This window comes from Psammomys obesus, unplaced genomic scaffold, assembly GCF_907164565.1.
Source record: "Psammomys obesus unplaced genomic scaffold, mPsaObe1.curated_primary_1811, whole genome shotgun sequence".
Classification (NCBI taxonomy): Eukaryota; Metazoa; Chordata; class Mammalia; order Rodentia; family Muridae; genus Psammomys; species Psammomys obesus.
The window spans coordinates 325,162-343,340 of NW_026585687.1; the positions used below are offsets into that span (position 1 = coordinate 325,162).

The following is an 18,179-nucleotide window of genomic DNA, read 5'->3' on the forward strand; positions in this document are numbered from 1 at the left end:
AGATAGTTGTGAGCTGCCATGTGGGTGCTGGGAATTAAACCTATGTCCTTTGGAAAAACAGACAGTGCTCTTAACCACTGAGCCATCTCTCCAGCCCTACAAATGAAGTCTTAATAAATGACACAATATGATAAACCTCATAGACACACTAAACAAAAGGTGTCAGCGCCAACATATTTTATAATAGAATTTACTTGAAAAGCTCTGCTAAAGAAGAACTAGCTCACAACACAGATTGATAGTTGCATAGGATTGGAGATGAGAACTGAGGGCAGAGAATATTAAAAACGAGGCAACAGAAATATTCTAGAATTAGTTTGTGGTGATGACTGCACAATTCTGTAAATTGACTAACCATTCAATTGCATACTTTAACAAATAAAGAAAGCTATCTTTTAAAACAGTGAAACCCTCTCAGACCATTAAACCTGAGATTCTGTGCCTCAGGCCTCCATCTATTAGCTGAGAGAATTAACCTCATGACCTCCTTTGCACATTAGGTAAACAAAACCTTCTACCACCTGCTTTCCTCTCTATCCACTCCTCAATTTGCTAGCCTGAAAGCTAACTTATCTTTTAAAAACCATTATGCTTCATGTGTTCACCGGCAGTCGATACACAAAATGTGTTTTTCTCTGCTTTCCCAATCTAAAATTCCTCCTGTTGTTCAGCAGAACTGATTACCTTTGTAAACACATATGTTTTTTAGCACAGAGTACATGCAGGAAAACAGATGAGCTGATCTGACTGTACTGGCACACTTGGTCAAGTGAGGCAGTCCTCTAAACTATTTGGTCCTTTTGACTTCTGACTAGATGTCAGTGGCCTCTTTCCAATTTGTTTAGTTTGTTTTGTTTTGTTTTGTTTTGTTTTGTTTTGTTTGAGATAGTGTCTCAGTGTCCCAGCATGAGCTCATATTTACAAGGATGACCTTGAATTTCTGATCCTCCTGCCTCCAGCTCCCTACTTCCAGGACTACAAATGTGTACCACCATTCCAAGTTTGTTCCGTGCTGGAAATTAGAACTTGGGTTTTCCTTCATGACATGCAAGCATTCTACCAACTCAACTACATCTCTGCACTCTTCGCTTTGCAACTCATGGTAGCATTTGCCCCACCCTTCTTTCCTTTCTTCTTTTCCATCTCCCCAACACACTATTGCCTACTTTTTCAATGGTTCCAATGTCTTATTGAATTCATCACAAAATCCAACTCTTGCTCCTTTCCGTTTCTGTCAAATATTCCTTCCTATACTAACTTTGAGTGATAAAAGGCAGAAGCTAACACTGGAGCAGCAATCAGCAAAATACTACTGTTCCCTCTAGATATTGACTTATTGGCCTCTTTCTTTATACATAAGATGTTTGGGAAATATTTAATCTCCTCTGTGATTTTGTTTTGCTTTTTAAGGAGAATGGGAGCAGAATATTGAATTTGATCTGAGGTCTAGGGTCATTCACTCTTATTGTTGATATAACACGTTTAATAATAGCACCAGGAAAAGCAATGATTACTATGAAATATATTAAGATTCTATCTTTTATCCTAATCTCTGGCTAAAGCAAAGCTCTTTATACAACAAAAGTTACATTTGTTCCTTATAGATAACGTTACAGTTTACTTTTCAATTCCAAAATACCCAAGCTATTGAATATACTAGAAAAATATTAAGAAGACCAATTTCTTGATATTTGAACAATCTGTCTACTAGAACAGATTTCTCACCTCCTCACAGATGTAAATATTTTGCTTATTACCAGTATGCTGCTAGTGCAAGGCTCATTGTAAATTCCAGGTTCTGTCTGTTTTTCCAATCACACTGTTTAATCAAAATGAAAGCTCTAGTGCAGCGGAAGGCAAAGGGAAACTGGTTCTGATATAGAGGATCACCATATTCATTCTATTCCAGAGCATCTGCACAACCTTATAGTCTTAATTGCACAAAGTCTGTGCTGCTGCCAGATATGAACCAGTTTGGTACCTTACCTAGAAACTCAAAATAGGTGATCTCTGTATTTTAGTGTTTTACAGATGAGGTAGAATGTTTGAAATAAGAAAAAAATGGAGAAAAAGTCATTACAGACCTGAATTTAAATTTTCTGACACTTAGCTTCTCATTTTAAAAATGATTTTCTTTTTTTTCCTTTATGTACATCGCTGTTATGCCTACATGTATAACTGTGTGATGGTGTCAGATCCCTGGAACTAAATCAAAAGACAGTTGTGGGTGCTGGAAACCAAACCAGAGCTCATTGGAAGATCAGCCAGTGCTCTTAACTGTTGAACCATCTCTTCAGCCCATCAGTTCTTCAGCTATAAAAGACATATAAAGATGCCTACCTCACAAGACTGAATTAACTGAGCTATGGTATTTGAAAGACTATAGCTTGGTGTGTCTAAATTGGCATGCTTTCTCTACATACTCTCCAGCTCTGCTCCTCAAAACCCCAACTTCTCTCTCTCTCTCTTCATATATCTCCATAAATATATATATATATATATTCCCAGTCCCCCCCAGATATGGCTTCTGTGTGGCCTTAGGTGTCCTAGAACTAGCTCTGTAGACTAGGCTAGCCTTCCTCAACGATTTTCCTGCCTCTGCCTCCCAAGTGCTGGAGTTAGAGGCATGTGCCACTATGTCCGGCTTCAAAACCTCAATACCAAACCTGCAGATTCTTATTCATAAGAACTAACCAAAATGAACCACTCCACCCAGCCTTTCCAAGCAACTTTAGGCACTGTAGCTGTTTGGCTAACAGTACAGGGCTTTGGGAGTCAGAAGAGACTCCGAATTTAAAAGCTCATATATCATTTACTAGCTCTATGACCTTGGACAACTTTGTATTCTAGATTCTCTTTGTATCTATATTCCCCTTGTGTGATAAGAGAATCCATATGGTACACCCCTCATAGGGTTGTGGAGATTTAATGATACATGTAACAGAGCACTTAGCACAGTCTGTGATACTTAGCAAGTCCCCAAAGTAACGTTCAGCATAAGAAATTGCGAGTTTCTTCTTTTGTAAAATGTTAATAAAAATGTTTACCCTTTTCTCAGGATTTAACAGCCTCTATACAGGGGATTGACATATGTGTACCTTTAGATATTTTGGACAAAGTCCTAAACTCGCTTTTATAGAATTTGCTATCCCTGCCTGCATAGAGGTAAATATATCCCGCATTAATTAACAGACACTAAAACGAGAATGTATGTCCCCTGTGTACAAGAGACTGTTGTCCAAAACGCAGTATGAAAATCAGCCCCCGCAGACCGGACCTCGGGAACTCCCTGAAGTTCACCTCCACCGGCCCGCTCCCCTTGGAGGCGCGCAAGCGTACACTGAATTTACTCCCTGGGCCCCCACGCCCCCACCTCCAACCCCCGCGCTGTCTGCCCAACACGCAGGCGCGTCTCCTCAAGTGCTTTCCCTAACCCCTCCTCTTTCTCTTCAGTCTGTTCCCCCTCCTCTCCCAGCAGCTCCACAGGTTCAAACTCTTCTCCCGGAGAGTGGCGGTGATCGCGAGGTCACGTGATGAGCATCCTGCTGCCCAACATGGCGGAGTTCGACACCATCTCGGAACTGGAGGAGGAGGAAGAAGAGGCAGCAACATCGTCGTCGTCGTCGTCCTCGTCGTCTTCGTCCGTATCTGGGCCCGATGAGGACGAGGAAGACGAGGAGGAGGAAGAAGAGGAGGAAGAGGAGGAGGAGGAAGAAGAAGAAGAAGAGGAGGAGGAGGAGGTGACGCCCCCGCCTCGGGTAGTGAGCGAGGAGCATCTGCGGAGATATGCCCCAGACCCTGTGTTGGTGCGCGGCGCTGGCCACATCACTGTGTAAGTGATTGGGACCGGGGGCTTGCAGGAGCTGAGATTTGGTGACAGACGAATGAGAAGGGCATTGAGGGGCCTGCGGAGTGGGGGAGGGTTGACTGAGACGTACTGTTAGCAAAGGACACCTGGTCTAAATGATGAAACCGCAGGTTGAATAGGTGTCGTATAAAACAAGTGGGGAGATTGCTGTATCGACCCCGAGGAAAGAGTGTAGGACATGTCGTTGCGGGGTGGAGAGCCAGAAACAGTGGAGTAGGGGTGATCCGCTTGTTCGCGTGCTGGCAGTGAATAGTCTAAACTGCAGGATGCACTAGGCTTCTCTGCTGCCAAGACTGATGGATGGTGGAAAACGGTGACTGCTGTGACGTGAAAAGATCTACGTTTGGATTCTTCAAAACAAAAATGTGATGCATTCTGTGAATAATATAAATATTCGTCCACCCACATATTTATCCATCCATTCCTCCTACCTAATGCTTATGAATGAATATCGTCATCCTTTCTCTGTTGAACACACTACTCTGACGTCCCTTTAGTATCAGATCCTGAGAGGTTCAGGTTGATAGGAATCTATGCAAAGTAGAAAGAGCAATGGATACTGAGTGAGAGGTCTTGGTTGCTATTCTCAGTTTCTCTTCCCACTGGCCTATGACCTTGGTCAGTTGATTCTTACTTCCAGGCCTTGGGTTTCCCATCTCCAAAATGAAGGGTTTGGACTGTGTGGTTTCTAAACCCCTTTGGCTCTGAAATAATTTAAGATGTCTACAGGGTATCTTCTGTGTCCAAACACTAAATATACAAACATTAAATATGTAGAGAAATTAACCCTTGATGAATTGAAGATGATTTCTTTAAAATTCATCCAGGATGGATTCTTTTAAATTGAAACCCTCTATCATCTTTGAAAAATAAAGTGTGCAAAGACTTCATTATCATCTTGGTTGTACAGCAAAAGAAGACAAAATTATCTCTGGGCTTTGAAGAGTGTTTCCTCATTTTGATTTGCTTAAATTGTAAATACTTGAAATTATGAATATGCTGTTGTGCTCATGTTCTCAACGAGGTGTCTTTCACTTTGTTTTCAAACCACATTTCTTCCTTCTCATCATGTCAGACTATCTTTAATTTTGATCTTGGCCCACATAGTTCCTTTGACTCAATTGAGTGCTTGCATGAAATCACACATTATGTACCAAATCCTCAATCATGTTATCTTTTAATTATTAGCATGTTAACTATTTTAACTGTAATACACTTTTTAGATCATCAAATTGATGTATTAACAAATATTTTTCAGTTGTGGAAACCTTGGGGAGAATTGTAGGCCTTGTTTTTTATTAGATAATTTTAAAATAGGTTTTCTCCATCTATGATTTTTTTCAGATAACCTGCAATGTTTAGGTGCACTGCACTGTTTTACCTCCATTCCTTTTGTCACTAGGTAGACCATTATTCAAACTAATTATGATTCTGGTGCCCAGAGTTCCTTTTATGCAGCTTATTTTACATGACCAAACAGAGAAAAAGATATGCTATATGCTGATCCATAATTTTATGTTCCAAATTCCCCATTATTTTTTCTGAAATTCAAACAATGAGTACATAGCAAGAAAGCATAATTTAAGTTCTCTAAAACTTCCTTGTGGCTCCATTCTGTTCTCCACACAACCAATTTCCTTTCTTCATTTAAAATGGAACACTGAGATTTGTTGTGTCTAGTCCCTTATAGGTGTAATTCCCTGGGCCACCCCTCAGCCTCAGTTAAAAACTTCTGGAGTTAAGTGTAAATAGATAGCACTGGTAGTGTCTTGGTATTTATTGTTTGAAGGAAAGTCTGAAAAGCATAAACCAATACTTAAATAACTAGAGATGAACATAGTTTGGAAAATTATTTCATTTTATTCTATACATATTCTCATTTAGGAAGAACATTTGATGCTAAATATCTAACAGTTTAAGTAAAAGATTAACTGCTTTGAAGGTGTGCTAAAAACCAGGCATGGTGGTTCATGCCTGTGATGCCATCATTTGAGAGACTAAGACAGGGAGAGTGCTATGAGTTCAAGGCCAACCTGGGTCACATAATGGTTTCCAGGCCAACTTGGATTACAGAGTGGGGCCCTGTTGTTAATAAAAATGTTTGGTTGGGATCTGAGACATGAACTATAATAACAGAACCTTCCATATGTCAAATGAATTAATTTTTTAAGAAATAATCTTAATTTGATACATCTAAAGTATCCAATTGTTTCTCTTTTTTCTGACATGTCTAGAAAAAAATTACATTTCATGGCATATCTTCACTGCTCTAAACTACATGTTGGATTGGTTTTCTTGGGTTTTGTGGTGATGAAACTCAAACTGTAGCATTGTGCCTTCAGGCGAGTGCTGTATCATTGAGCTACACCCCTGGCCTTATACCTACTTATGGGAGTGAACTATTTCTTGTTCTCTTATATGCTGACTGTTTTCTGTTCTCTGCGCAGTCTTCACCTATAGAAGATTTTACTTCTATTCAAAGTTTAAATTTTAGAGCTGTTACCATCAACTGGATTTTTTAAGAGGAAGAAGTATGTTGTAGCTTTTCACCGTGAGTAAGATATAAATATTTAAGGCAATAGATATGCTTAACCTGATTCTAACTCAGTATATCTTAAACTCAGCATTTTTCCTCTCTTGGGTTGTATTTCCAGTTGCCACATTTGTAGTAGTGACACCAAAATTCTACTCTCCCAGGGTAATATTTGAAATCTTTGAGTCGTTTTGACTCTTCTCCTTGAATTGCCCTATGTCCGATTTTCCCAGAATTATGTCATCATAGATTTGGAAATTTGCTTAGATATTTCATTTTCTCAATTTCTACTTGGCACTACTGTTGTTTGAGTTGCCATCATCTCCTTCTTGAATTATAGGCACAGTCTGCTGCCTCTCCCAATTTCATCGTGCATGCTTGTGCCAAACTAATTTTCTTAAAATTCCAGTTAATCGTGTCATTGTACTGCTGCAAACCTGCATTGGATTATAATTAGATCCAAGTTCTCCCAACCTCAGAATTCAAGGAGTCCCGCTCCTTATCTAAAACTCTTCTCTTCTGCCTTCCACACCCTTCTTTTCTAGCCTCCTCTCAAGGTTTTGTACCATAACCAATAGCGCCTCTCTTTGATTGCCTCTAGAATCTAGATTGTTCTGTAATTATATTCAATCCTTCTAAGACAAAAATCTTCTGATACCCACATCCCCATTAGCTGCTATCTAATCTCTCTTCCTTTTCCAAATTTCTTAAAAGTACATGCAGATGCCATATTTACTTCCTCTGATCTGGATTCTGCCACCTTAACTGTGAAGAATCTGGTCTCAGTGAGATTACCATGGTCAGAGACTGAGAGTATACATAGTTTTATAATAGTTTATTTGCCTGACATGTATTTTTCATTCAGCCTGTTGCTTGATTAAAACACCAGAAGCACAAATCTAATTGAACTGCTCTCCTTCTTAAGATTAGCCTGGTTTCTGCTTCATTATCAGGGTAGAGTCCAAGCTCTGGAACGTAGCATACAGAACTAGACTTAACCTATCTCCATTGTCTCCTTCCATGTCCTTTGCTGCTTGTATGCTACTCATCATAACATGTTATTTCTTGTCTTATATGTCTGTTCAAGCTAGTGCCTCCATTCTAAATGCCAATACACAGCTTCTTTCATCGTAACTATCCCAGTGTTACCATTTGCAATCACTTCTTTGCCCTTGCTAAATTGTAAGCTACAACAAGAACCATCTTTCATTCCCTTTGAATCTTCAGTGCCTACCATAACACCTGTTTAAGTAAGTTCAATGAATGTTGGTTCATTTTAGTGATAGTCTATGCCCATTGTTATGCAAACTATATTATAGGCCCTCAACAAATGCTAGGTTGTTGAATCATGCTGTAAAGAGAATTTACATAGCTGTGATATTATCATAATCCCAGTGCTGGATTATGATAATCTCCAGCTGATGGAATCAACATTCCTCTATGAAGCTCTGTTAAGTTAACCCCTGTGTACCAGGGTTCTCCATTCACTTTTATCATCTTAGTATTTTGGACTTCTGGTGATTTTAACAAAATATTAATGTTAATATGAAATGAATTGTAATAGCACAAGAAGCAGAGTGAAGCCAGGCGTGGTGGTGCACAGCTTTAATTCAGCACTGGGAGGCAAAGGCAAGTGTATCTCTGTGAGTTAGAAGCCAGCCTAGTCTACATATTGAAACCCTATTTAAAAAAAAAAAAATTCCTAAATTAACTCCCACAGATTTGAGACTATTAGAAACAACATAATGAATGTCACTTGCAAGTATGAAGTATTTCAGAAATACTGTATGTATGAGTTATACTTTTTTTTAGGATAAATATTGGGGCATGGTGTATTGAAATACAGAAAACAGCTGTGATGAGATTTTTTTTTCTTTGTGTTTATAAATATGACCATACTCTTATTACTTAAAATGTGGATATCGGCCCTTGCTAGAGTTCCTATATGGAAGTTAGTTGAGATAATTGCTGGATTACCAGTTTTCAGGGAGTCTCATTAGATATAGAATCAAAACAGTTAAATTTATAAACAGTACTTTTCTAAACAAATTTAGAGACACTTCACAGACAAAGAATGGCATACCATTCTCTTACCTGTCATTGAGAAATTACAGTGACTCATTGTTAATCTGACTTTATGGAAGGTGAATATTTGGGTTCAAAGAAAGGGTTTGCCTAGAAGGAGCAAGGCCCAGGTTCAATCCCCAACATTGAAAACAATCAGGTAACTATTTTGCAAAGCTTTAAGCCATTGTGTAATCTGGTAAGAAAGATTAAGGAGATCTAAGTAGAATCTTCAAAAAAAAAAAAAAAAAAAGCTTCTGTATTTTATGGCATCATTTTCCATTGCCTTAGTACAATAGAGTTGACTACCTGTACTTTAGCATCAGTATTATTAAGTACATAGCTTTGTAGCAAACGGAGAATTTGACTGAACCGATACTTAACCTGACCACATGAGCTTTCATTTATGCAAGGTCTTACATGGTTGAAAACAGTCATTTTTACAAGAATGAAAAGCAAGTGTATAGGGAGGAAGGGAAAAATAAAGAAACGGATCCATCCTTTTTTTGCCTCCATTTCCTATAATCCAAAGAATTGTTCCAAGAAAATAAAATGTAGGGGCATTGAAAACACTTAAAGAAAATGAAATCATTGACAACCACCAGCTTGGTCAACTTCAAACACATAATAGACACTATATTTAATAAAGTCAATAAAATGACTTTATGAGGAGTTCCCAAGTGCCTCTTTGTCTAATGCAAAAGAGTGCCACATCTTGGCTAATGCCTATCACTGATGAGTAATGAATAGATGCATTTGTGTAACCTTGGTAGAGACACTTCCTTAAGTTCATGGTTTGCTTATGAAACAGAGAAAATGTATTTATTAAGCCACAGTTATTTCAGTATTTTATTTGTAGCTACTCAGTGAAACCCCCAGAATTAAGGTAATTTGAATTAAGCACTGTTTTTATGTCCTCAGTGTTAAACAAAGAAAACAAAATTAAGAAAGAAATCCCTGTTAAGGGAGAACGGGATGGCTATTCCTTGTTAGCCAAAATTATGAGAGTAGTGGATCTGGTTTGCTTTTCCCTAGGCTTTGGTGTTTGGTTTTTGAGATGGATCCTCAATATATTGTCCAGGTTAACCTTGAACTCACTCTTGTAGCCCAGGTTGGTCTTGAACTCCCTGTCCTACGTCATCCTGGAACTATAGGTATATACCACTATGCCAGCTTCTGTATATTTTATGGTATAGATAAATAGTTTACCCTCCATACTCATAGGTTTTGTACAGATCCAACTATTTGCAGTTCAAAAATATCTTGAAAAAAATTTACCATCTACATTGAGCGTATATGGACATTTTCTTTTTGTTACTTTTTAAGCAATATAATATAACAATGATTTGCATAGCAATTGCATTAGCTATTACTAGAATGCTGTAAAGAATACGGAAGGAGGTACATGGGTTACATGCAAATACTATATGCCATTTTGATATAAGGAACTTGGGGCTGCAGAGATGGCTCAGCAGTTAAGAGCACTTGCTGTTCTTACAAACAACTTTGCCTTAGTACTGTAATGTAGAGTTCACTACATGTATTATTTCAGAATGTAGTGATTCAGAATGGAGTTCAGATTCCGCTCCCAGTACTCACATGGATGCTCATAACCACCAGTAACTCTAACTCCAGGAGATTCGACGCCCTTTTCTGACCTTCAAGGGTACCAGGCATGCACATGGTGCACAGGCACACATGTGGGCAAAATATATGCATAATAAAATCAAATAAATATTACAGTTTAATAAAAATTAGTGTAAGGGACTTAAGTCTCCAAGGATTTTATTTTATCCAATGTGGCACTCAGAACCAAGCTCCCACAGATACCAAGAGATAGCTATATGTTGCTCATAAAGGAGGGGTTTTTTTGTTGTTGTTGTTTTTTTATACAACATTCTGCCTGCACACCAGATCTTACTATAGATGGTTATGAGCCACCATGAAGTTGCTGGGAATTGAACTCAGGACCTTTGGAAGAACAGTGAGTGCTCTTAACCTCTGAACCATCTCTCCAGCCCCCATAAAGGAGGTTTTTAAGGAATAAAACTAAGGCCAGGCAGTGGTGGCACACGCCTTTACTCTCAGCACTTTTATCCATGTGTATATATGGAGATAGATAGATGGATAGATAGATAGACAGACAGACAGACAGACAGACAGACAGACAGACAGACAGACAGATAGATAGATAGATAGATAGATAGATAGATAGATAATGGATATATATGTATATATATCCACCTATAATATTTCCTTAAAAAATATCCTCTTCCCATTAATGAAGACTTTGGAACTCTACTTTGATAAGTTGTGACCAGTTACTCTTCAGACAATTAAAAGATCTTTTTAACTGGGTGTGGTGACCCACAGCTTTAATCCCAGCACTCAGGAGGCAGAATTGGGCTGATCTCTGTGAGTTTGAGGCCAGCCTGGTCTACAGAGTGAGTTCTAGGACAGCCAGGGCTACAGGAGAAACCCTGTCTCGAAATAACAATAACAAAGATCTTTTTAAATGCCTTTTATTTGCCCAACCAGTTTGAGAAAAGAGATGCCCCACCTCTAAGATTTTTTTCTTTCAGGATGTTCAGTATAATATGTAATAAAATCAAGAGGAATTTTATAGGCCTTTCTTCATCTACTTGTTGAATTGACTAGGGATGACTTAAGTCACTTTCTGAATGTCAGACAATCCCATATCAGAATAACTTAGAGTTTTATGTCAGTGGCTGTAGGCAAACAAAAAAGAAAGTAAGCTAACATTGAGGACTCCATGAAAGGAAGGCGATAGGCACAGACATCAAGGACTAGCTTCCCAGGCTACATGATATGTTAAGTGCGTTACTTCAAACTGTTGAAGGCCTCCAAGAAACGTACTGTCATCCCCATTTTTTTTTTTTTTTTTTGGACAAGGACACTGATATTCCTGCTGGCACATGCTTTTAATCCTAGCACCCAAAAACATTTTAAAATTCATGTAATCCTTTTGCCTAAAGTCGAATTCACATCTAGTTAAGAAGTAGTGAGAACTAAAAAGTAATAATAGTTACTATTCTTTAATATAAAGAAAAATGAATCCTCTTCTAAAATATAAAAACTATATTAAAAAAGGTAAAAGAAGTATATTTTTACTTCTTTCCCATTTTTTTGTTTGTTTTTATTTTTTTGAGACAGGAGTTTCTCTGTGTAGCCCTGGCTTATCCTGAAACTCACTTTGTAGATGAGGCTGGCCTCGAACTCATAGAGATGTGCCTGCCTCTGCTGGGAATAAAGACATGTGTCACCACTGCTCAGCTTTTTGTTTTGATTTTTTCAAGACAGAGTGTCTTTGTGTAGCCCTGACCATCCTAGAACTCATTCTGTAGACCAGACTGGCCTCGAACTCAGAGATCTGCCTGTAAAGTTTTATTCAGAACATAATCCGTTTGATTTAGTGTTATTTTTTTAGGATTTATGTATGGATTTTTTAAATCCATTAAGTTTGGTTTTAACTAGCACATACATCATAAAGTTGTGCATATTTGAGACACATTTTAAACCTGAAGATCAAAAGAAAACTGCGTGCTTTATAACTTACTGTGAGCAAGGGTTAAACATGCTAAATAGAATAGATTTTGTTCTGTCTTTGTTTTTAAGGTTTGGATTGAGCAACAAGTTTGATACAGAATTTCCGTCAGTTCTGACAGGGAAGGTAAGTGGGTTTGCTTCGAATTTGCCAGTTCTAATGCAGTGCGTTATGGTTTATTCAATGTTATGACAAATGCTTTGACTCACTGGTAATTCTCACGGGTAATGAAGCCAAATAACAGGAGGCCTCCCTGCATGGAAGCTGTGCTCATAGTGACTAAATGGTGTTTCCATGACTACCAGCCTCCGGCCAGCTAGTGTGTCTGTTCTCCCTTAATGTCAGCCACTGTTTGTTTACCTGTTCAGTTTGTCCAGTGTTGCCTTTTTTACCTAGCATTGGTAGCTGTAATTGTTATTTAGATCTATAATTTCCAATCTTTATTGCCAAAGTTATCTTTTTAACTGAGTCACTATTATTTTTTAAATGTTAATATGGTATGCATCATTTATTACAATCAAAAGCCATCATATTTTTGGTTAAATGTTATTCTTTTCCTTTCAGATTGAGTTTCTAAAATTATACTCACAGCAATAAGTAACTACTTTTCTATGTCCTGTTGCGTAGACAAGCATTCATGGTCACAATTCAGGCTTTGCAGGATTCAAATGTATAAGTCTAGATTAATGTACTGCATGATGATTATCAATAATACTGTGTTATGTACTGAAAATTTACCCAATGAACAGATTTCAGGTTCTCTAAAGAAAATGATAAATAACGATGTAAGGAGCAATGTTAACTTGCTTGACTGTTGTAATTATTTCACTATGTATATATATTTATTAAAAATATCTTGAACTGTTGTGATGGCCTAGGTCTGTAAACAGCACTGGCATTCAAGAGGATCATGAGTTCCAAGCTAGCATGGTTTACTTAGAACTTGTCTCAAAAACGGAAGGAGGGAAGGAAGGAAGGAAGGAAGGAAGGAAGGAAGGAAGGAAGGAAGGAAGGAAGGAAGGAAGGAAGGAAGAAACAGGAGTGTGTTGTACGTTACCTTTTTTTTTTTTCATTGTACACATTTATTGGTCACAGTGTGACATTTTGACACATACAGACATTATAATCAAATCTTCCACACCCACCACCTCAAATATGTATTATGCTTCTGAGGTACAAACAATTAAAATCTTTTCTTTGAGGAGTCTTGAAAGGTACACTGTTCTTGACTGCAGCCACCTTGCTCTTCAGCACAACAAAACATGCTCCTCGTCGTGCCTGTGACCCTGAGCTGTAAAGAGCACGATCAACGCCTCCACATCCATGGGGAATAAGAGGGCCAAAGTAGGGCTCCACCAATGTTCATTACTCATTCTACAGGATGGATTAGAATCTTTGCTCTTCAGAAAACTAGTTACCTTTTTTTAAAGTACTGTATTTGGAACAATTCTCCTACAGAAATGCTATCAGGTTGGAAAGATGGCTCAGTGGGCAAAAAGTGATTACTATACGAGCATGAGAACCTGAGTTCAGATCCCCAGCACCCAGTACTGGATAGTGAAGACAGACAGATCCTACGGGATACATTCTAGCCAATTAGTCTAGCAGAGATGATGAGTTTCAGGTTCATTGACAGGCCCCGTCTCAAAAAAAAAAAAAAATAGAGAGTGATAGAGCTTTGAAGATACCTGAAGTCAAACTCTGGCCTCCACACCTACACACAGGTGAGTACATACTCAAGCGCGTGCTCACACAGAGAGAGAGAGAGACAGTGACAGAGACATAGAGAGAAAGAGAGACAATATTTCTTTGGTGTAAATGTTTGGCTTCGGTTTCTAGTATGCTCTACCTTCCTCTCCTAATCTTTCAGAATTCTTCACAAAGGGCAGCAGTAGCTTAAACTTAGATGTATTGGACTGAAGAAATGGCTCAGCAGTTAAGAGCACTGGCTGTTCTTCCAGAGATCCTGAGTTCAATTCCCAGCACCTACAAGGCAGCTCACTACTGTCTATAGCTGTACTCCCATGAGATCCCATGCCTTCTTCTGGTGTGCAAATGGCAGGTTTACATGCAAACAAAACACCTATATACAGACACCAATAAATCTTTTTTAAAGGCTTACATATATTTTATAAAATTTTTCTTTAAGTGTATAAAATTAAACATGGAAATATCTCCTCAGTAATAACATATTAGTAAGATCATGGTAGCTTTAATATTAAAATTAAAAAACAATGTAAAACAAAACATCAAAGCTGGGGAGAGTGGGGGTGAGATGTCAGGAGGCCTGTAGAGAAAAGAGAAACTGAAGGTGGGGTTATCTCTGTGACAAGCTGGAGACCTAGGTCAGTGTAGGCTCCTGGGATGAGTGACTCTTAAGTAGCAGAAACCATAGAGACTGAAGAGAACATGCTCTAACTAGACTAGTCTCCTAGTAGAGGGTGGGGAACACCAACACACTCAAAAAAACTTTGACTCAAAATTTACCCTGCCTACAAGATGTGCAGGGATAAAGATAGAGAAGAGATTGAGGGAATGCCCAACAGATTTCTGGCCCAACCTGAGACCCACCCTATAGGAGAGAGCCAGCCCCGACACTATGAAGGATACTCTGCTAAGCTTGCAGACAGGAGCCTGACAGAGTCGTCCTCTGAGAGGCTCCATCCAGCAGTTCCTCAAAACAGATGCTGAGATGCAGAACCAAACATTGTGCGATGTGTAAGGTAGTATTGCAGAAAAGGGGGAGGAAGGATAGAAGGACCTGGAGGTGCCAGGAGCTCCACAAGAAGACCAACAGAGCCAATTAAGCAGGGCCCAGAGAGGCTTGCAGAGACTGAAGCATCAACCAAGGACCACGCAGGAACTGGACCTAGGCCCCCTACAAAGAGGTAGCAGATGGCAGCTTAGGCCTCATGTAGGTACTCTAGTAAGGAAATTGGGGACAATGTCGGACATGGACTCACTTGCCAGCTTTTTGATCAGTTGCCCCTGGCGGGACTGCCTTAACAGGCCACAGGTGAAGAGGATATGCTTAGTCCTGATGCAACTTGATGAGCTAGGGTGGATAAGAGAGGGAGCTCCCCTCTTCTGAGGAATAGGCCAGAGGGAGGGGGAAGGGACTGAAGGTAGGGCTGGAAGGGGTGGAGGGATGGGGCTACAACCAGGATGTAAAGTGAATAAAAAATAAATTAATTAAAAAAATAAAACAAAACATCTCCAATAGAAAATTTATTTATATTTCCCTTAATGCTACTGCATGTGTTGTCTGGGAAATTACATCCAGCTTTAATACTAGTTTATTTTTTTTTACATGTTTAAAATTATAATTCTAGAAAATGAATACCTTCAAAACTGTCAGTAAATAATAGCTCCCAAGCATAAGTATTATACATTTTTAAAAACTGGCCATTTTTGTGCTGAAGTAGTCTTTTAAATATCTTTTCAGACCTCTTCATTCCTTTCCAAATTTTCTGGAACTAAAAATTCCATTGACCCAGAAGATTCTAGGAGGTTTTTAAATCAGAGTTCTAAGAATGATAAGCTGCTTTTGGTATTCATTCATACAACCTAGATGATCTGGATGGGAGTTGTTCTTGAAAACATGTATTTTTTTTTTTAATCTGTTTGTCATTCTTTTTTAGTAACAAAGTTTTGTTATATATCCCAAGCTGGCCTGGAATTCATTACATAACCCAAGCTGGTCTCAAACTTGTGGCAATCCTCCTGCCTCAGCTCTCTCTAATTCTTATGACTACAAACATGAGTCACCATGCCTGGCTAAAACATCTATTCTTTTCAGGTGATTATTTTTATAGTATACATCATACATGATATACAGCTGTATGTTCAAATCTGTGTTATTTGTATTGTATGCATGTTCTCCTGTATTGGGGAATGCAGAAAGGATAGTACAATGTTTTCTTAATGTGTGTTTAACAATGAGAAAAGCACTAAAAATAATTCTGAAAGTCTGACGTATGTTTGCTTGTTTGTTTGTTTTTGTTTGTTTTGTTGCTGTGGACCAAGTCCAGTGCCTTGCTCACACTGAGCCTATGCTCCGCCACTGAGCTTCATCTCTAGTTCCGGATGGTCTGATTTGTAAAGTTACATGTTTACAATATAAACACAAGTTTTCTTTCCTTAATGAGTATCTTTGTGTCCAATCTTTGTATACCAATATTTCATTAATATAGATTATTGTGGCTTATTAAACCATTTATGTAATAAGGCTGGGTCTTCTATAAATATGAAAATCTAATTTAAAAGGTCCTCGTTCCCAAGTTAATACTCCTTCTGTAAATTGTCTTAAAATGGGTAAGTGTAATCCCTACCCGAAAAGAATTGCCCTTTGTAAATATCAGTCTTTCGGCATGAGTGAGATTATCTAAGTAGCTGGCTTGAAGGAAACAAGATTACAGCAAATTAGGAAAATCGAAAAGGCCATTTTGGAACCTCCAGAACTCAGTATTACCGTTTTGCTTCTTTTGTGTTAATTCTTGTAAGTGCAGAAGAGATTGATTGCCCTCTTTCCCTTAAGGTAAGTTCTCCCGTTGTGATAGGACAAGTTCGGTAGGTGTGCGTGTATAATACACAGATTCTGGTGACCGGCAAGTGAAAGAGCACATAGGTTTTAAAAAAGGAATGAAAGTGTCTGGCCCTGAGCTCGAAAGAAGGGAAGGGTGTTACGGGGAGAGGAGTGTGTAGTGTTGAGAATGGTAAGCCATAAAAATTGACCTCCTCTATTGTGATCCAATATGACAAGTGATTGATAGGCCTGTGTCCCTCACAATGAGGGAAGCAAATCAGTCCTGCTGGGCTTTGCTTCAAGTCTGTTTGCAGAGTGTCCTGCATCCTGTTATAAAATATTATGACCCTTTCCCCCACCTCAATGATGTTGTTTTCTTTTTTCTTTCCAAGAGAGTCAAAAGGAATGACATGTTTCTTTACAACCTACTGTCCAGCTAGCAAGTCAGAGGCTCCCAGCCGACATTCAACACTAGAAACAGTTGTATACAAGCAAATGAGTCCAGCAGGACTAACGGGGAATCTACAGTTAACCCAACATTTCTCTCCGTATTTAAAGTTGGCAGTTGATTCTCACTCTCTATCTCTCTTACACCTTTATACTCAAATGCAAGGTTCCCCCCCCCAAAAAAAAAAAAGCCAGTCCTGGCATCTTTTTAAAGTAGTGTGTTGTTTGAGAGTCTAGTGAAAGCTTTTCTTCTCAATATATTTGTCTTGTGAGCCAACATTTGATTTCTCATTTTTAGTATCTTGAACATTTGAGTTTTCATTTGTCCGTAGTAAGAGAGTATCTGTTAAAAGTAGAGTCCTGGAAGAGGCAAATTGCCCAACTTGAGGAGTGCTGGCTGGTGTTGTCATTTTCTGAAACATGTAATGAAAGACAGTTCCCTAATAAACTACGTATACCATGGCATATAATTGATTTCATTCACATGTTTCAGATTGGAAGCCTGCTTTCCCTTCCCTCAGTTTTCCAATACTGTTATTCTCTGCCAAAAAGAAACGTTTTCAGAATCCTTATACACTGTTTTGTTCTTTTGGACAGATTCATTTCTATCTCTGGTGTAACTGTTTACTTTAAATTTTCTCATCTATATTTGCATACTAGTTTTTTTTGCATACTAGTTTTTAAATAAAAGTTTAAATCAAGAGCCTACATAATGTGGGACACTGACATTTGTTTGTTTGTTTCTTTCTTTCTTTCTTTCTTCTGGTTTGGTTTGGTTTGGCTTGGTTTGGTTTTTGGTTTTTCAAGACAGAGCTTCTCTTTGTAGCTTTGGCTGTCCTAGACTGGCTTTATAGACTAGGCTGGCCTCAAACTCACAGATATCCACCTGCCTCTGCCTCCCAGAGTGCTGGGATTAAAGGCATGCACACCCGAAAATTACAAACTTTTAAAAAGGTAGTTTCAAAGCTGGCAAGGTGGCTCCGTGGGTAAAAGGTGCTTGCTTGCCAACAAGTCATACAACGGACAACCACAGTTAAATCCCAAGAGCCACATGGTAGACACAACCAACTCCTGCAGGTTGCCTTATATAGCCACATACACAAATAAATGTAACATTTTCTAACAACGCAGATCTTAAAAAGACAACACTGTAGAACATCCCTAGCTCTTACTGTTA

At 38.6% G+C, this 18,179-nt stretch overlaps 1 protein-coding gene across 1 annotated transcript in view; it reads left to right on the forward strand.

Moving 5' to 3' along the window:
• The first annotated feature begins 3,421 nt into the window (after positions 1-3,421).
• Positions 3,422-18,179, forward strand: part of Chic1 (cysteine rich hydrophobic domain 1) — a 36,589-nt gene continuing 21,831 nt past the window's right edge. Inside the window, exons 1-2 of the mRNA XM_055592379.1 lie at positions 3,422-3,832; positions 12,102-12,156. Coding sequence (XP_055448354.1) covers positions 3,534-3,832; positions 12,102-12,156 — 354 coding nt within the window. The 5' untranslated portion in view covers positions 3,422-3,533. The remainder of the gene's footprint in view (positions 3,833-12,101; positions 12,157-18,179) is intronic.